The 20514-nt window shown below is 41.4% G+C and overlaps 1 protein-coding gene across 1 annotated transcript in view; it reads left to right on the forward strand.

The window, feature by feature from the left end:
• Positions 1 to 20514, forward strand: part of col27a1a (collagen, type XXVII, alpha 1a) — a 77345-nt gene that overhangs the window by 24950 nt on the left and 31881 nt on the right. The window contains exons 6-13 of the mRNA XM_008300599.1: positions 178 to 231; positions 377 to 430; positions 9403 to 9447; positions 12391 to 12444; positions 12933 to 12977; positions 14136 to 14189; positions 14937 to 14981; positions 18977 to 19030. Coding sequence (XP_008298821.1) covers positions 178 to 231; positions 377 to 430; positions 9403 to 9447; positions 12391 to 12444; positions 12933 to 12977; positions 14136 to 14189; positions 14937 to 14981; positions 18977 to 19030 — 405 coding nt within the window. The remainder of the gene's footprint in view (positions 1 to 177; positions 232 to 376; positions 431 to 9402; positions 9448 to 12390; positions 12445 to 12932; positions 12978 to 14135; positions 14190 to 14936; positions 14982 to 18976; positions 19031 to 20514) is intronic.

The following is a 20514-nucleotide window of genomic DNA, read 5'->3' on the forward strand; positions in this document are numbered from 1 at the left end:
CTCACTTTTTGACCTTCTTTTTAACAGCCTTTCCAGTCCAAATGAAATGTGTTGGCCAGAGGAATTACTTCAGTAATGATAATTATGAGTCCGATGCTTTCAGAGATTGAAAATACTGAATGAGTTGAGTAATTTTCACCCATACAGAGCTGTCTTTTGTGCTTTACTTTCTCTCAGGGGAAAAAAGGAGACCCTGGCATCTCACCTGGACCTGCACCTAAAGGAGAGAAGGTATTGTATCCCTCCTTTTCTTATATGCCACATTACTTTGTAATGACGTCCTGTTTGGCGAGCGCCGAGCACCTTTATGATTGCTGCTTGTGTAAACCGGCATTCTTCCATTCTTGCCTTTTGACATTCTCGCTTTGTGTTCCAGGGAGACTCAGGGATTATTGGCCCGGTTGGACTGACTGGCCAAGAGGGTCGAAAGGTAAGGGAACAACTCAGGTCCCTCTAGAGCTTCTCGCCAACCCTTTCACAGAGTTAATTTCAGTTAAATTGAATGTGCTGTCACTAAACGTATCAGCTGAGGTTTTAAGTGAGCATCCTGGTTATATCTGCACTCTATGAATAGTGAGGCCCTTGAAATATTTAGGAAAGACAACACATGACTCATTGTCACCATTTCATAACCCTTGTGTACTTCTATTGTGCCTGTGTGGAGTTGTTTGTGTGCAACTTACTCGTCTCAGTAAAGATCTCTCCTCGTCTCCTCCTCCCTAATTCTCTCCATCTCTCTTTTTCCTTTTGTGCTGCGCTCACCATTTCTTCCATATGTTCTCTGGATCCTGCACAGAGGTTGTCTCAGTGTTGGCAGGAAGGATGTTATAAGAGATGAATGGGGAAGTTTTTTTGTCTACAAGGGAAAAAGGATGGGGATCATGCACTCAAACACAAAATTACCACCGTCTTAGATGTTACTGAAGTCACAATTTGAGTGATTCATGAGTGTGAGGAACAAAAAGTGGAACAGAGCTTCTAGTAGACGGGAGTGCATCAAGCACCAGCTGAGAGTACGTTCAAGGGGAAAGTCTGAGTTGTGTTTGCGTCTATGTTCCTAACTGTGTGAATGCATTCCTGAGTGCCTGTCTGTGTGCGTACATAAAGCAGACCTCAAAATATAGCGGTGATTGCTTGGTCCCTGAGGGTACTTCTGCAGCCAGTGGTTACGTAAAAAATTGTAGTGTAGCTCAGCATATTTAAAAGAAATGTAAATAATTACCCCAATACTACGTGTTGCAGGTAAGCATGCATGCTTGCTAGCCAGCAGAGGGTAATAGCACGCTTTAGGGTGTAGGTAATGCAAAAATAGTTTGAATAGTCAGATAAATACAGGAAAGGAATATTCATGAACAAAGACAAGTAAACAGCAGTTCCTCAAATGACCACTTGAGGCTGGCTCCAAAAAGGAGTCAATCCCCATAGCCCTCCATGTTTAAATGGCCAGCTTTACAGCAATAATAAACGTGTTCACAGCCTGGTGCAAAAAGTGGTTTTGGTCTCATTTCGGCTAATTTCTTGGTGCCTAACAACTGCAGGGGGTTGAATTTTTCGATAACTCACCTGTTCAAAATTGTATTTAGGTATAAAGTTATGCACAATTATGGGCATGGCCACTTTGAGGGATAGAACAGTCCATGGCTCAGAGATGTTTGCATGGCATGCCTCAAGTCCGTTTACACTCCACCTCACTTTTGACTAGCTTGGAGTTTGGTGGAGTTAGCCACTCCCACAATGGGGTTAAACGGTGCCACCACACTGACCCTGCAATCCAAATTGCCTACTTTTTCTTTTTACTTTCAGTACATACTGCAGCTGCCATTATTTGTATCATTGCATGCAGTATGCATACAACTGGGAATTTTGTGATAATATTGCGCCCTGAACTTTGACAATTTTGTTCATGTATCCATGACAGTCTGTAGTGTAAAATGAGCTGTCACCTGTCTGTGCATCATCATCACCTATGTCACTTACCTTTCACTGCAGAGCGGATTGTGGGTCAAAATGGCCAGTAAGGGACATCCTGATATCTTTGGTGTACTGCATTTGACATACTATGTATTGGGACATGATGAATCTGAAAATCCATCATTTAAATTATTTAATTTGGAACATGAAATGTGTCAGTAAAAGTCAATAAAGCCACTGCAATGTAAGCGTCATCTCCACATGTCGTAATGCTTCTTGAGTCATGGCAGCTCATCAGATCTGCACCAGAATAGTCCAGTTCAGCTCTTCCCAAACAAACAGTTGTAAACACACATCTGATGATGGCACAGATGATTCTATCAACACCTTCCAGTTGCATTTAGTATCAAAAACAGTTTAGCTTTTTTTAAACAAAGTAGATGAAGTAGTTGAGTGATTGAATATAGCAGGTGGACTGTGTGCATATCAGGAAAGGTGTAAAGCTTCTGAGTGTGTTTGCTTTCTTTCCAGAGTCACAGTGCTCTAAGTGTCAGACTCTAGTTGCTCGACTACCTCCAGCTCAACATATGGCTTTTGTTAGGAGTCTGCCTTTCTGTGTGTGTTGTGTGTGTCTATGTCCATTTGTACGTCTCTGCCTCTCTCTTTTACTCACACTCATCCAGAATGGAAAAAAAAAAAAAACGTAAAGCTGCTGGAAAACATTCACACAGACTCCTTTCAGACTAAATGGCAGTGATTTGAAGTCCTATCAGCCTGTTAGGCAGTGACCTGCAAATCAGAGCTGCAGGTGACAGCTGATTGACCTCTTATGCAACTCAAATTAGGCAAAAATTATTGTCTAGCATTAAGATAAGATCATTTGGCTGAGACGGAAGAAGTGCATGCCTCTTCTTTAACCTCGGCAGCTTTTTCTACCTGTCTACACTGTGATGAGCAGCAAATTGTCTTAAATAAAGCCTAAGGGCACATTATAACCCCTACTTATCAGAGTGACATCATAGCCTGTTGTCTGGGGAGCCATTTCCATAGCAACTTCATCAACAGACACAGACTGACATCATCAGAGAAGGCCTCAGGTATTGGTCATTTAACCACAGACATGTTGACTGTAAAGGAAACTTGTTAAATTAACCACAAGGAGTCAACTTCCTTTCCATGTACAAACACCAAGACGCTTAATAACCCTTTTCATTAAGCAAAAAAAAAAAGGAAAAAAAAGAACAATAAACTGTTGTGGTCCTCGGCTACTCAATTACACTGTAGCGTTTAATGAATCTCCATCCTTCTTGCAGCACTTTGACAGATGTGTGAGTCAGTCTCCACACTGTCTCAAACAGGCTTTGTTCTGTTCATTTTCAGTCCGCTCAGGTGGAAAGTCCCAGGCGTGTTCTTCTTCCCTCATGCAGGTCTCCACTGCAACGTCAGAGCAACGTTGAAAAGAAATAATGACTTATATTGACATTGCATTTCACTTGTTGGCCACCCTGAAACACCCATGCGCTGTTTCTTCCTCTTCGTACCTCTTTAGCCGTTTGACTTGCTCTGGTCTCGTTTTGCTTGGATTTCTGTGGTTTAGGAAAACGGGACAACAGCAGCTTTTCCTCTGTTCTGTTCTGTATTTTTCCCCTCCACCTTCTCCGTCTGTCTCACGCACACACCCAATACACATGCAAATATACATGCTCTAAATCAGCGTAAGCTTGACGTTTCGACCGGGAATTCTGGAATTTGGCTGCCGGTTTTCCATGGAAAACTTTAATGGAAAAAACAGTGATGCTTTTAAATGTGCGATAGCAGAGTGTGATTTTACACTGTCAGAGAAGCCAAGCATGTTCCGCTCTGTACAACGTTTGTTCTACCAAGCAGACTCTGAATGGCTTTTCAGTATGTCAGGCAGGGTCAGGGAGAGGGGACAGACACCAGGCCAAACCTCAACTACAAGGCTGCGTTACAAGCCACACGTCTCACCTTACTGCCTCTGTCCTTCTGCGTCTCTTCCCACTGCTAGTTGGACTGCCTCTTCTCACTTTTTGTTTGTCTTTTCTGCATCTGTCTTTCACACTGTCTGTGTTTTTTCCATCTTAAAGCCAAGACATACTGTCCAGTGGTTTGTAACTTTTATTTGCAGACTTTTAAATACACATCCTTACATCAGAGGTACTAATCTGAAGTGCAGATCTCCACACTTAACCATCAGAGTGGGATTTCTTCTCATTCTTGGCTCTAAATCAAATATTATTTCCTGAACTGTCTAAGTATTCACTTAAAATATCATAGCTTGCCTTCTCTGTTTTCCCCTTTTAGTTATTGGGTAGTTGTAGTTAGTTGCTGACACCGAGAATTAAACATCCATCCACTTAGATTTGCAATAACATGTTTGTCAGAAATTTCATTTAATATTGAGCAACTTTACAACTAAATGTAAACATATAGTAATATATGCTATAGTTTTAGTCTTTCTTCAAGACAGCATTGAGTTTTTTGTTCATTCTGGTTCTGGCTGACCTTGAGATGTGCAGATGCTGTAGGTGTCATCACCACTGAGTGAAAGTTAAAGCTGAAGTAGGCAGTATTTTTTTGGGTGTCATTCGGCAAATCCCTCCACAGACATCCACATGAAATCCAGAATTTCTGGGGAATTATGCTGTAAGGGCAGTAGTGCACATGCTTGGCAGCACTGTGCCTGCACAGAGCATATAGACACCAATCTAACTCACATGTATGGAATTGAATCCTTTAAGTGATACCAAGCAGACTTTAAAGTAGTATAATAACTACAACTTATGTCCATGGTTGGCAGCTGTTGCTGTGTACATCTGCAAAGGGAGCACAGTGAAGGCTTGAAGAGCACAGTGGGCAGAGGATATGGTGCTGCAATGAGATAAACAGAAGGCTTTCACTCAGGAGAGCAGAATTTAAATATTATGTGAAGCCACAAGACAGTGGTGACTTTTAGTTTGTGTATTTGAAGCGTGTGCATATGCTGTCGGTCGTCTGGTAGGAGGGGCTTAGCGCAGAGAGAGGAGACTGCAGGGTGAGGGCTGAAGTTTGAATTCTGGTGTTTGTTTTTGCTTTTCCACATTTCTGCCTACTGCGGATTTAAAGCTAATAATTCCCAACTTCAACACAGCTACCTTGGATATGATAATAAACACCATCATGTGCAGTTAGGAAAGTACCTATCTGAAAATGTTGTTGTTAGGCCAGAGATGTGCACAGTTAACTGTTAATGAGTCAGTATGAAGTCAGACAGTGGGAAACTAATCCATAAACACCCACATGGTTAGCATGCAGTATTTTTGGAGAATATGGCTGTCTTGAGACACATTATGTTGAGTCCTTGTCTTTAAGAACTCTACCTGCACATGTGCTGTTCCCATAAGTGCCATGCAAACATGTGCAAGGTACTCTGGCACGGCTAAGTTTCCACTGTGCACACAATAAAAAAGGTGCATATGTGTATATAAATGTTCTATAAATTAATCCCTATACTGGAGTGTTCCATTGCTGTTTCCTCTCAGATTCGATTTTATACAGAAGATTTTCCCTTTCAAGTGAGGTCCAAACCACAGTTCTCCTAACAAGAGCATCCTATGAACACAAAGCACAACGATACACTGTAATATCCCTGCAGGGGCTAGACGTTACATTAATCATACTCGTTTCCTTCATTTCTGCATGACATTTTATTGTATGACATTAATCTGTCTGAAGCTCCCCCAGACCTTTTCCAAACCGAGCTCTCTCCATTTAGCTCCTGCTCGTTGTTCAAACTAACAAATCCACATGCTCATCATCATTGCAATTATAGGAGAATTCAAATCAACCATCATTTTCGTTGCATGTTTCACAAGTAGTGCAACAAATCATCGCTCTGTCTCTCAGTAGTATTGGTTTAATAGCGATACTGCGTGCAAATAAACAGGCTGTTGAAATTGCGGTCCAGACGGAGATGAGATGAGGAACCTTTTTCCACTGGGTAGATTTCAGTCATATTGTCCAGTTACGTTCATGCAGTTGTTTGTTTCATCTGACGCTGCCAGACATCCGCGTTTATGTGCTGCTGTACATGCAACACATGCATGGAGCCAGACGATGACTCTGAGCAATCATCTGCTTCCATGCTCTGTAGAGATTTTGGAGAGCTGGAGGTTGAAAGATGAAAGCAGAGATTAATGAGGTGAGTGGTATATTTCTGCTACCAGGGTGCTGTCCAGTGGAGGCAGACAGTGGAAGACGCATTATTTGTGGTTTGAGAGACATGAGGTCTGTGTTCATTTGAACACCCACAAAGCTAAGTGCGCGCCGAACAAGTCAGATGAATGACATGTCATCGGCAGACACAATGTGTCTTTTATATTGTTCCTGCCAAAATGCGCTTAGCGTTCCCTGGGGCGCTCCTCGGCTTAGTGGGGTAGGAGGGGTGGCGCTTATAGGGTGCTACCGGGGAGCTGTTGTAAATGAAACGCATTCTGGTGGGTTTATCTGATTGAACACACATGCTCATTAAACAAGTGGCACTGTAAACACAGGCGGGCCGGTGGGAATGGCCGCTCTCATTAGCAAGCTTGTAATGAGTGAGATAAGGATCTGAGATGGTCTCGCTGAGGTTGAGAGGCTACGGTTAATACCCAGGACCCCCAACGTGTGTGTGTGTGTGTGTGTGTGTGTGTGTGTGGCTGGTGGGCCTCACAGGACAGCTTGGGAACATAAGCCGAGACACATGTTTGTACTATAAGTAAGCCATGTAATAAGATGGAGTATAATGAGGTGCATGTATCTTTGTGTGTGAATGTGCATGTGTACTACTCTGCCTGTCATGTATGTGCACACACATGTATATGTGTTTGCATCCCTGGGAAAGGCAGTGGGTCTCTCCTGAAAACATGTGTTGGGTCAAAAAGTGGTTGGAAAACAATTAATTTTATGGAGATAAATGAAGTCAATGGCTGAGGTCCATATAAACGGACCACCATCAGACAAATGTAGGTGACCTTCAAACAAACACAAACGCATCAGCAGTTCATTACAATATCCCACCATCATAACACTACAATTCACAGATGGAAATTTTTTAGACACAGGCGCCATGTGTCTGCAAGTGCACCCGTCCCTGCTTTCTCCACAGTTGTGCTTACCAATAGGCCTTTCACAGAAATATGGAAAGGACACACACATTTCTGCTTGTGTTGTTGTGATGTGGCAGCGACCTGTCAGCACCTGCTGACATCTCTATTTGTTTTAGGTGCATTAGTCATGTATTTTCATCCTGGCTCCAAGCATCTCCTCCTAGTGGTCTTTTCATGATGTGCACCAGATGATGTTGGGGCTCAGAAGTTCTCCAAAACAAAGCTTAGATACAGAGGGAGGGAGAGATTTAGTGTTTAAGGGTTAGGTCTGTGATGAAATAAAAATATACAAGGATATCTAGTTTATTTTAACTAAAGCTATGATGAAGGTCTTCTTCATTAATCATGTGAATAAGCAAAAACATTGATTTTCTGATTTATGAACATTGTAAGCAGTAAGAACTAACTGCAAAAACACAGGGCTTGAATGGGTTTTATTGTTTCCCATATCCCTGTTGATGTGTGCTTTCCTGATTGCTACCTTTCAGTTGGCCCTACTGAAGGACGATCCTGTGAAAGAAGCACACATTAGTTTAAGAGGCGTGATGATGTCAATAAACATTTGCAATTTCATTTTTTGCAAGGTTCGGAGTTTCAGATTTAAATTGACTGTATGAACCTTTCACAAGTTCTTTTCATGATGATGTTCTCTATGAGAGACACAGATTCTCAGCTGAGGGTATGCCACTGAATGAAGCTGTGCAGTTACAGTAGGAAATCAATATGCATTGTGTAAACGCATTCAGTCAGTGATGCAGAAAATGCACAAATATGTTGATATGTACTGATTTGCTGCTGTGTTCCATTAACACTGTTGGTACTGCAGCTAATAGAACAGAGGTTAGAACATTTATTGGTATTAATTCAGAGAATATTTAGTCACTAACATTACTTTCTCTTTATTTTGGCCAAAAACTGAAGTCATTTCCATGTATCCTTCATCACAGGACAATGCAAGACTTAAATGAGATCAAATGTTTAGATTTTGATTCAATTGTAGGAGCTCTAATGTGCAGCTATCATGTTAGAAATAAGCGCCTGGCATTGACAATGCACTTAGTGAGTGCAGTAGCAGTGCTTTTTACCAGAATACATTTTTATATTCTTTATCGCTCTTCCATTCTAACAATCTGTTTCTCTTGACTGAAGTAGATGACATTGGTCCATTTTGTGCAGAAATAGAGTCAAATGACACATCAAATGCCTCTTTCTTATGGTAGTGCACACAGAGCTTGATGTAGAAACAATGGGTTAACAAAGAATGTTTATAACCATAGTCATGATACCCTTTGTCTCCGCTTGGGATTTTAGGTTGCGTTGAGGCAGCTTACACAAAGAAAGCCTGGCTATGTTAAGGTTGTTTCGTAATACACCTCTCTGGTCTGTCTGCACCTCACCTCAGCCTCAAGCCTCCTACTTTAATCCAGCTGCTACTGGCTGTCAATAACATTGCCTAACTCTCCGGCTAACAATAACATTGCAAAAAAATGCATTGTTGACACAGATGCTGTACCTATTAAAGTGCAGAATGTGGAGTTTATTACTCAGGATGACAGTTTTAAATGCTGGTTTGAAGGTTTAAGCCAGTGAGCGTGATCAGGTAACATAATGGGAAGAAGGATGCTGCGTTCTCTTCTCCTGCGGCAGTCAGAGAACAGAACTTAAGGATGGTTTACAGGAACGCTGGGAGTCTTGGCTCGGTGCTCTGGAGCTGTGGTTTAGGAAAACGGGACAACAGGAGTCTTTCCTTTCTTCGGCCGTCTGTTTTTACTTTGTTTTTTCCCTCTTTCCTTTTCTGTCTCACTTGCTCTCTCACTCTATCAAACTGTGGTCTGGGAAGTCATGTCTTCCCACCTTTGATTTAGTTTTTCTCCACTCGCTGTTGGGGGTCTGTGCTGCTGAAGTCAGCAGAACTGCAGAAAAGCACTATGTCAGGCTGCCTTTAATGTTGTAGTCTGCCCTGCATGCAGTGGGAGGGACCTGCTATCTGACTCAAACAGGAAGGCATTTATATCCTCAACATGCCATGATCCTGGCACAGCCTCCTCAGCACCATAACTCTGTGAACACAGCCAGTGGAAAGTCTGATCCTTTGACAGAAGGGCAGATTGATTCCTTGCACATGGCATTGAATAAGTCTCTCAGTGCTGTTAGCATTAACATGCATACTTGACTGTGCAGAAAACTCAACTTGTAATTCTCACTTAACAACAGAGATCTTCTCCTGTGTTTGTCAGATTCTTCCACAGCTGTTAAGCCTTTCAGAGTTTGTTTGCTTTCTTTCACGATTTCATTTTCTATCATGTTATGCTCACTTATGTCTTGTTTTTTCTCTCTGTAGGGACAGAAAGGTTACCCTGGTCCACCTGGACTCCCTGGAGAGCCTGTAAGTATCTTTCAGCAGTTGATGGTCACTCTGTAAACTTTGCTCTCTTGTGTTTCTACTTTTCTTTATGTTCTATTAACCTCACACTTGCAAAAATTGCACATTTCTACGTCTTGCAACTCGTGCCAAGACAAGCTGTTTGTCTAGAATTCTTCCAATAAGCTCTTGGTTTCCTGCTTCCAGACGCACAACCCATCACCTGTTCTTTATGCATTTGTCTGCCTTAGTGTCTAAACAGTGGTGTCCATCGTATTATGTCTAATCCCTCATCCTCTCCTCATTCTTTAAGAGCTCAATCGTCATTTCTCCCAGGTTGTTTAACCTTTCAGTCGGTGCGTATGTGTGCACACACCAGGCATGCCTGCAGTGCAGCCAGATTAGATTAGCCTGTTATGAAGCACTGGTGAGGACAGACATCTGGCCAAAGCACTGTGTTACAGCGATGCTCTCCAGGATATCAGAAAGTGATGCCAAAGAGAGAGAGAAAATAGAGAGAAGAGAAACAGGAACAAGCCAACTAGGCCAACAGTGACACGCTCATGGCTGTTACACTGCAGCTTTGGTGAAAGTTTCCCTTTGTCTGTCTTTCTTTGTCTGAACCTGTCGCTGCCTGTTGCCATTCGATGCTCGGTCTCTCTTACAGCAGGTTAAACTGATGCGATGTTACTCTCAAGAATGTATTCCATTTCTGTTATATTTTCTTTTATCTTTCCGTTTCTCTTTAAACGGAGGAAATCAGCTCTATGGACTCTTTTACTCGTTGCCAAATGGGAGGAGGCATTACTCTGGCTGTTTAGTCCAGCCCAAGACTATTTTAAGTGTGGAGGATCCAGCCTTGTATTCAGAGCTATTTTCAGTTGGGTTGTACTACTGTTTGTATTAAGGGAAAGACCTTAGTCATGACGGGCAGAGTGGAACATTCTCCTCACTGTCACACAGTTTAAAGTGTGTCCCCATCCTCAGGGTGACGTCATCAGCCCAGGGAGTTCCCTCACTGCTCATCACAGAGAATCCACTGCTTTTTCCTCTCTCACTGTTTTGTCCTCCCATTCTGTCCATCCACAAACGCCCCCCTCTTTCCCACAGAGCTGCTGCTGCTGCTGCTGCTAGTGGTGATCGTCACGGCTCTGGCCTTGACTCCACATCACCACAGCACCAGCAACTGAGTAATAAGCACAACTGTTTGGCAGCTATTGGGAGCGAAGGCCAGCTGGTGTGCATAAAGCGCCGATGACTCTTTGTTACTGTAATACACCACAGGCCGTGTTCAGAGCTCCTCCTCGCTGCTGGCCGGTTAAAGGTCCAAACCTCTCTTAGCCAAATTCTTGTCTGGCTTTAACTGGCAGCATTATGCACTATATTTATCCAAGAGAGGGGAATGGCAAGCAGTGCACAGGGCTGCACGTCCGGAGTGTGTCAAAGCAAGTTATACATGGGCACTTGTGCTCTGTGAATTTCGGACACAACCTGCTTCTGTGTGTGTGTGTTTTGCTTTCTGACAGTCACGTATACACACACGTACAAACCAAACTTGTAATTAACGTCTATGGTCTGTACACAGACCACATCTAAAAAGTGTGGAGGAAAAAAAAACTTTTAGGAGTCCAGGAACCAACAGATAGCCTATAGTCAGCAGCAACAGGTCATATGAGGGGTGGAATGTATACAAGTACATTTAAGGTCTCTGTTTGAGGTACATGCACTTCACTGGAATATTTATATATGAAACTAGATTCTTCTTGTATGACTTCTAATCACAATCCAAGAACATTTACAATGCATTGTTATAAATTTAAATACAAACTATATCGTTACTTTATATCTTACTTTTAAAGTGACACAACTTTGCTAACTACACCAGTTAAAGGCCACATATATTATATATCAGTAACTATAATATTATGTATAACATTCCAAAGAGTATTTTGGGTACTTTAAACCTACGCTTTATTGATAATATACAATAATAATGTAGTCTGCTGTACTTGTATTTAGCAGCATTTCCAACACATGACTTTTGTCTGCATTTAAGTGTTTTACAGTGTGATGAAGCACCTGAATATTTATATCTATTCATTTCATTTTCACTAGTGGTGATATAGATATGTAACTTTCCATCATAATACTGATATATAGTGATACCAGATAACATAAAGATTATAAATGGGGAAAACAAAGTTAAGAACATAAACATTGCTAAATATTTTGTTGTTGTTTTTTTCACACATTTTATTAGTTGTTTTTTTATAAATATATGTTACTTTTTATATTATGGTCACAAGCTCCCAAAGTGGCTCCAATAAAATATGCATTATATGATTTTGTAAGTAATTTCATATTTAGTTCTATTCTGTTCATTTAATTATATATATGTATATTCAATCTCTTTCCATTATCATCAGTTTTATTTTTTCTGTCCTCATGTTGTGCACATCTACATTCTGTATAGAATGAACACAAATTAAGTTTTATTTGTCTAATTTTGCACAGACTGCCATGTTTAACAGAACAGTGAAACTAATCTTTTACATTGACTTGAAACCAGAGATATTCCATCTAGATGCCTGATAACATAAATGGTGCAGCAAAGTGTCTAACTTTCAACAAATGTATATTGTCTAATTGTATACAGTATATTTATGAAACCCTAACACTTAGAGAAAAAAAGCAAACAAGCTCAGTGCCAATAAAAATATCCAGACAGGCTTATACGATGATGGTAGCGCAATAGGTGACTGTGATGCCAAGCAAACACATTTATGTTCTCACTATCCTTGGCTCATGTCACTGCATTTCCTCCCCTGTGCTCTGCCTCCCTCTCTCGTACTCCTCAGACTGATCTGCCTGTGTGTTTGTGATACTCTAATTTTGATCACCCACCCTCTCCCTCACCCTCTCACTCCTCTCTCTCTCCCTCTCTGTGTCTCTCCTTCTTCCCTGCAGGGAGAGCAAGGTCCAGTCGGAAGCCCAGGTGCCAAAGGTTATCCTGGCAGGCAGGTGCAGTAAATCCTCTGCTGTGACTGGTACAGTTGTAGTCAGGGCCATAGTAAGGGCACAGGGCCAAGTGGAATTAGGTTATGCTGGACAGATGACTTGGAGAAAATGTGTTTGGGTAAATACTGTATAGAGACGTTGGAATATTTTAAAACCAGACTTTTCACATCACAAGCTACACCCTCAGATGTAGTTCTAGCGCTCTGTTGGAGCATTCATCACATAGCTGGACATGTATTACAGCATATTGCACAGGGCTACTTGTTATTGTGTCCATCTCTTTTAAGGGGGGTATCTGATGTTTTTGCAAACTATCAAACAAGCAGCTTATATTAACTGAATAGCATTTTATGGCACGTGTCTCTATTGCATCATGTTGTTTACATATGATGTAAGTTGTAGACCTTGGCTTGCCATGGACACATTCATTTAGACATACTCTAGTAACAATGTTGAGCTGTTAATGTAAAGTTCCTTTCTTTGATTTTTAGGGTTTACCAGGGCCTATAGGACCAGTAGGGCCTAAAGGCGTTCGGGTAAGTACACTCAACTTCTTTCTTTTACTCAAGATTGAGTTTATCTGTCTAAATGACTAACACTGGTGCTCTGACAGGATCATTGAACATGCTTATAGGCAAGACTTTCAGCCTGACAGCTTACTGACACTTTACACTTCCCAGCATTTATAGAAAATTGCTGTAAATCTCCATTAACGCACACAGAAAGTTATTTAATTAGGGGTCATGCACTATTTTGTTGCTGTAAACCTGGTGTTGCATGAGAGCATGTGTGTACACTTTGAACTTCCACATGCATGCATGTATGAAAGCATGCGTGTACTTAAGTGCACCAGCATCCACCTCTGCACACATGAACACATTCATACACACCCACCCAGTGTGTGCCACTATTAATAGTATGCTAAACTTAGGAGCCTTCACTTGTAATGTAAACATTGTGTTACTGTACACAGACACTTACTGAAAGACTGGCTGTTGATAAGCCTCCACAGGCAGACACACACCCGTTAGGTACACAAACAAAGAAACACACGCTCACGGACACAAACAGATTTTTATGTTGCGTTCCAATAAAGGTTCTTTATCAGCTCTCCTTGGCTGTTCCAAAGCCTCCCCTGCCCCCACTGGCTGGAATTTCCTGTTTAAGCTCCGTATGAGGCCCTGCTGTCTTAAGGAGGCATTCTAGTCCCCCCTCTCTCTCTCACTGAGCCACCTTTCTACATGTTCTGCCCTCTCTTTTGCAGCATATTCCGTATTGTGTGAACTTGCTCAACTCACTCTCGCCTGTGACTAGCATCTCAACTGTTCCTCCGGTGTTCAACTGTGGTGTTTGTGCTTGTTTTCCTCTCTGTGTGTCTCCACTGCACTGACAGCCCAGTGTGATGTCCTGGCTATCTTCAGAGATCCCTGGCGTGAGGGTATGTGCCCTTGGACTACATCGTGGAAGCCAGCACCATGCAGTCCATGGGCATATACACTTGCCTCATGGCTTGGTTCTTCATGGAAGCCCACCCTAGTCCATGCTGGACCGTCGGCCACTGAAACCCAGCCCTAGAACCGATGGGAGTCACTGTTCTTACAACTGCTTTTATGTCGTCCAAATACTCACATCCATATCCCTTCTCTCTCCTCCCTCTCCTGTCGTTCTCCCTCCTCACCTCTCCTCTAATGCAGGGTTTCATTGGAATCCCAGGCCTTTTTGGCCTGCCTGGGCCTGATGGCGAAAGAGTGAGTTCTCTTTCAAATGTATATCTCTCTCCAGCACAGTCAGTAACTGCAAAACATGTCCGCTCACCAAGTGAACCCAGCTAATGGCCCTATGAGATGACAGTAATGTCTCTCCTGCCGTTTCACTCAGCTGTCTTGTTGTTGTTATAATGTGAGAAACAGTCCCAGCTGTCCGAGATGCTGCTGTATTAAGCTGTGTGGGAGTGTTGATGACTCATACGATAAAAGCCCCCGTCTTTGAGCCTTTGAACGGCCTGAACTCATCAAGGCCTCCTCTTTTTGTACCGCCTCTAAAACATGCAGCGATTAGCCTACTTATGACATGCTCCAGGGGGTTGCGTCAGCGCCGAGCAGGCTGTAATCAGGACCTCTCCATTGCCAGCCAGCAAGATGGTTCATACCTTAGCTGCATACACAACAGACGATGTCTGCCCTTCTGCTCCCTGGAGAAACCTGTGTTTATTTAACACATGTATGTACGAGATGAAGGCCTAAATCCCTCATAATGAGCTGGAAAAATGTTTGATAGGCTGCATTCACATCTGTTGAAGCAGCAGATGAGAAAGAGTCTTAGAGCTATGGCTTTTTAATTGTGTGTTTTGGGCTTGGATCAGTTATGCCTAGCAGTGTTATGTTTTGGTTTTGATATGGTTTTACATAATGTCTGACTTTCTGTTTCTTCTTTGTTTTTCTTTACCCTTTTCTGCTCCGTTTTCTACTCTGCTCCCTTTCTGTTTGGATTTTCAGGGCATTCCCGGTGAACCAGGGAAGAGGGGCAAGATGGGTAGGCCGGTAAAGTTTTGTCTCAACATACTTTACAGATAATCTTCTTGATGTGTGATGAATTGTGCTGGACGTGCGGACTTGAATGCATCATGTGTTATTAATGACTTTCGAAGACTGAGATTGGAAAATGAAGACACACGTCAAACAACATTTAAATCAATATTTTTGCTTGATTGCTTTGATTAAAGATTTGATCCGAGGTTTTTAAGGCTGCACGCTCACCTCCTCTCTCCAGTGAGGCAATGATATCAATTTTTGCTGAAGTTATATAAAAATCCTTTATTTGGGTCATATTGCAAGCGTTTGGTGCAAACACTCCAACACCTACACATGTGAAAATTTATAAGGTCTGCATTTACGTCATTGTTTGAGCCAGCTCAGTATTTCCATGGCTGTTGGAAGGGTTAACTGCTGCCTGAATACAGTGGAGTCCCACCAGCCGCATGTCGGGGTCTTGGATGCAACAAGAAAAAGGCTTTTGTTGGAGTGAAGGGCTTTTTGGTCCCCCCCAGCATGGAGCCAAGCCATTTGGAGGAAGCCGTCGATTCTGTTGTGTGTGTCAGATAGTGTTCAAAGTCAGTTTGACAGAGTGTTTTAGAAAGAGTGTGTAACCCCAAAAACACACTGCTGAGATCATTCTGCAGCTGTTGCTTATTGGCTTTTCAGTAAATAAGGCATTTATAGGCCAAAACGTCTGCACACACGCAAGCCAGTGTCCGCTTAGTGTGAGGCTTTCAGAAGTGAAGCTTATTCTGTAATTAGACGAGTGTTTATGAAGTAGATGCGGACACAAATTCACCATTTGTGAGGCTTTTTGAATTTGATATATGTTGCGTGTGTGTGTGTGTGTGTTCTCCTCACTTCAAAGGGACTCACAAGAAGTTTTTCAGATACTTTTCTGCCATGAAAACTTTAAGGTTATTTCACAGTTTTGGCTCAGGTCATACAAAATCAAAGTGCTGTCATCACATTTGGGTCTTTTTGTTCGGCATGATTTTTATGACAGCAGCAGTTCTGCTTTTAAAGACCATGACAGGGCATCTAAATAACAGTATTTATGCACATTTATACTCAACAGCATTATCCTGCGAAGAGAGCAGCAGAGGAGTTCTGAAATTTTGACGAGGATAACTGAATAGGAAAACACATCGTCGTCATTGTCATCTGATTTCCATGCTCTTGCATGGAAAATGGAAAGCTAGGTCACTTGACAAGATGATCCCTGAGAGATCATCCCTCCGCTCCCTGATGGAGGACAAAGAACAGAAGAACCACATGAACCTGAGCCAGACATTTTAATGGCCATAACCACAGCGCTTGTTCTCTGTCGAGGAAACACACACACACACACACAGACACACAATCTCCCAAAATGTGACGAGGGAATAGATACAGTGGAGAGCATAAAAAATTCCAAACTGTATTGCCAACTGTTCTTCATTTTGACTTCTATGCTTATATTTGTTTGGCTTTGGTCGACTTTATCGGGCTCATCACTTGCAGTTCTTTCACATCAACTCGATATCAGACAGTGAGTGGTGCCGCTGTTTGATCCTGTCTGAAGTTGAAGCTGACGGAAAGAGTTGTCTGATGTCATGCAAAAGCTACACTAATCGCTAATATGACTCTCCTCCAAGGCTTTTTAAGTACTTGACAAAGCTGCGTTTGTACAGACGCAGTGACATCTGCATGATTCCTCTTTTGCGTCACTGTCATGCTTCATAGATTTCTGTTGCACTTGTGCTTCCTCCATTGTGCACAATTTCTTATTACCATAAAGCATCATGCATCACATTGATGTTACTTTAATGTGCTTTTATTGGGCGTCCTAAACCTGCCCCAGAAGCCAAGCGAGGACAAAAAAAAAAGTGCTTTTTCTCACACTGTACAATTGCAACATTTAGTTCAGTTATAATCGCCTCACTGGCCTGATGGGATCGGCTGATAAGTGAACATTTACATAACATCAGTCACAGGGATTTATTATTGTTTGAATATGAGGTTGAAATGACAAAATTATCCCGGACTGACTTCCCACAAAAAAATAAACTACGAGCTCAAATACAAAGAGTTACATTTAGTCAGCAGATTGTATGTCTAAGTTGAGTCACAGATTAAAATAAATATACATGCTGTATATCTAAATCATCTCTGCCCATACAAAAATAACTGACATTTTCTGGAGGTAACGGTAATGAGCATTTTGAAACAATGCGCTGAGGCCAGAATAGCAGAACCTAGCCATTATGAGTGTGTCTGAATGGCCTCGGTTTAAAGTGCATTGGCCCTCGTGCTTTCTGCAAATGTGGTTTCTCTTTGCTGCACCACCAACTGTTAGCATAGCTCAGATTAGCTTCTCATTTAGTGTTAAATGGACAGAATAATTACTTGGCTCGTGGTCTCTCTTGTTGCATTTACAAAGTGTGCTCAGCCTAAGTAGAGCAGTTGGCTGCCCACACCCTACAGCTGATAGATTTAATGCTTTTAATGGGGTCATTATGCTCTTATTTTGTACATATTTGAAATGACTATATGTTTAACATTACATTTGACTCTGAAATTATTTTAATTGCCCTGCTATTATAGTAGTAGCACTCTTGGTTGTGTAACAGTCAGCAGTATTTATGAGAATGCTTTCTGTGAATTTGACTCTGTGGTAAAGACGTAATGATTTACTTTACATTTGCACTTATGGTAATGAAAGACCAGAACTTAAACACACCCATCTTCAATGCAGATTTTGTTTTCGCAAGTCGATGCAATAATATTACATTCAGCTATGTCCGCTATAAATTTAAAAAGCTGGAACCAAAATATTTTCATATCACCTATGAATTGCAGTGATGAGCCCCAAAAGAATAATCACCTAGCTGCACTTCCCCTCAGCTCCTGAGAGCTTTACACCATCTTTCAGCTCATTCTTTTGGTAGCGTGGTCTGCAACTCCGCTGTTTGGGTTCTCTCCTATTGTGCCAAGCAATTACCAGTAAAATTGACTCGAAAAACTAACTGTACAAATAATACACATCTAATTAGCAAAAAGCTGGTGAAGATAGTGAGACAGAGGAGGATTTGGGAGCAAAAAAAAAGCTTGATATTTCCTTCAGGATGACCAAACAGAGCAAAAAGACGAGTTAATCCTCTGAACCCCAAGCAGCTTCTGGTCATGTTTTGCCACTGTTGCATTTTTATTCATTTCGCTGCTGTGTAAAGCCTTCATTCCAGCCATAAAGGAGAAATAAACTCATGGTTTTTTTTTTTATTATTTATTTTGCAAAGATAAAAGACATAAATTAAAAAAAAATATCTGGAATCAACATGTACAACATTTTTCCGAGTACATGCAGATTTCTTTATTTACTACTTGCATTTTAAATGATCACTGTAAACACAGCCTGCAGTTCAATCTAGTTCAGCTGAAAACGTTCTGAATGTTGGTCACATGACTACAAGTCACAGCTGTTCCAGTCATGGGTCTTTAATTGCGCTGAGGAGTGCAGATTTTTTTGTTTAGCGCAAAATTTGCTTCCTGCAAACAATTTATTTTAGCGAGTATTTAAATTTACCAAGTAGAATAAATTGATTTTGTTGTAAAATCATCATTTTATGCTTTGGTTTGGTTCATTTGTCCGAGGGAACTGCACCAGCTGTTAAGATCAAGAACTTTCGTAAAGTTGATCAACCAAAGATTTGTTCTATTGTTAGAGTTTCCGGCTCTGATCAGTGGTGTCATTATGGCGATTTAAATTTAAGCTAACGTGTCTTTCAAACCCTGCTGGCGGATTTTAGAGTTCAGAGGGTTGAACCAATATTGCTCTGTAAATACTGGATGTCGAAATACGTGACTGTCTGTTGCCCATATCAATTAAATGTGGCATCGCCAACTTTCTACTGCCCCCAAGTGGCCAAAAAAATCAGCTGTAACCTGCAAAAGGACATAAATTTACTGGATGTCTGAGTTTGTGGGCAGCCAAACATAAAAGTTTGTCTCTCTGTTCTCAGGGGTTTCCAGGGGACTTTGGGGAGAGAGGACCACCTGGACCAGATGGAGAGCCTGTATGTTACACACTCTGTTACACACACACCTAAATACAAAACCAATCCACATGCCCACACACACAAACGGAGAGCAGTGGTTTTACTCACACGTACACACACACACACACACACACACACAAAGTCCCCTGGTGTTTTAGTGCTGTGACTTTTTGCCAACGCTGGTGGTTAAATCATCTGGCAGTCCAGCAGTTTGCCTCTTTTGTGTGTGTCCATGTGTGTGTGTGTGTGTGTTTTGAAGTCGCTCTGGACACACTTTACTACTGTATTTAATTTCATCCCATGCCTTCCACTGTTGTAGATATTTTCCTTGGCACTCCTTTTCAAAAACCTGCAGCATTAAGGGGAGACCAGTTTCAAACGCAGCTTTTTCCGCTCACCGCCGTAAACTGGCCACCAACACACACACATACGGTATTATTAGGAGGTGATATCCAAGAATAGTAAATGATGTAATAGGATGTAATTTTGATTAATTGTTCCTTCTTCAGCAACGATGGGTCAGCAAACACTTTCTGTCGCATGTTTGTGTCCATATGGAAGACATCACATCATATGATCTTAGCATTTTTACTATTTTGGGATTTTCACTGTGGCTCCTACAAATGTAGCACCTCATCAGTCAGAGAGGAAACCTCTAAAAGGAAAACATAAACACATCAGCAAGTTGCTCTCTCACACACCCTGGAGTACATAATAAACATAAAGCGCATTCATGTTGAAGGAAACACTTCATTCACACGTCCCTGACTTTTCCAGTGGTTCAGCCCTGTAGATTGAAACTGCCTATAAATCCTTTCTGTGACCAGAGGCTTTTCTTCTACCTGAAAATGAGGCTCACCTATCATCCTGTGGATTATGCATTAGACTTAACAGATGCTTGAATAGTTTTTAAGTACAATATTTCACATAATCTGTCCCTGCAGTTGAGAAATAAAACTGTTAGATGTGTTTTTCTCCTGCACTTTAAACATTAATTAAAGGCGACCATTCCCACCTCCAAATTAAATGCATGGGTACAAGGTGAAAAAAATATAATTTAATGATTTATATAACCATTTTACGCTGCAAGAATTATGTTTGATGAGTTGTGTTGACGTAACAATGTCGGTAATTGCCTCAACTTAATATTTTGTTTATTTAAACTCAGATTTCTGAATTGCTTGATTTAAAGCTAAATTCAAGTTGAGATAACTTAAAGAAATGCACTTGATACCGACACTTTCTTAACATTGAGGTCATGATTTCAAGTCACCTACCCTACCTACTTAGCATTAGGGCAGCTTAATGTTCATATTTGCCAATTTTAAAAAAAAAGCAACTTTAAAATAACGTAGAAATTCCACCTGGATTTTTAGGAGTCAGTTGTCAACTTAAAACTTGTTTTTATTCTCCCAATAATGGAGTAATTAAAAACACCTTACTTCCCTAACTCATTGTAGTTTGTCAGTTGAACATAACTTAAGCTCAAGTTGTCTTAATTC

This window comes from Stegastes partitus, unplaced genomic scaffold (genome assembly GCF_000690725.1).
Source record: "Stegastes partitus isolate 25-593 unplaced genomic scaffold, Stegastes_partitus-1.0.2 Scaffold1564, whole genome shotgun sequence".
Taxonomy (NCBI): domain Eukaryota; kingdom Metazoa; phylum Chordata; class Actinopteri; family Pomacentridae; genus Stegastes; species Stegastes partitus.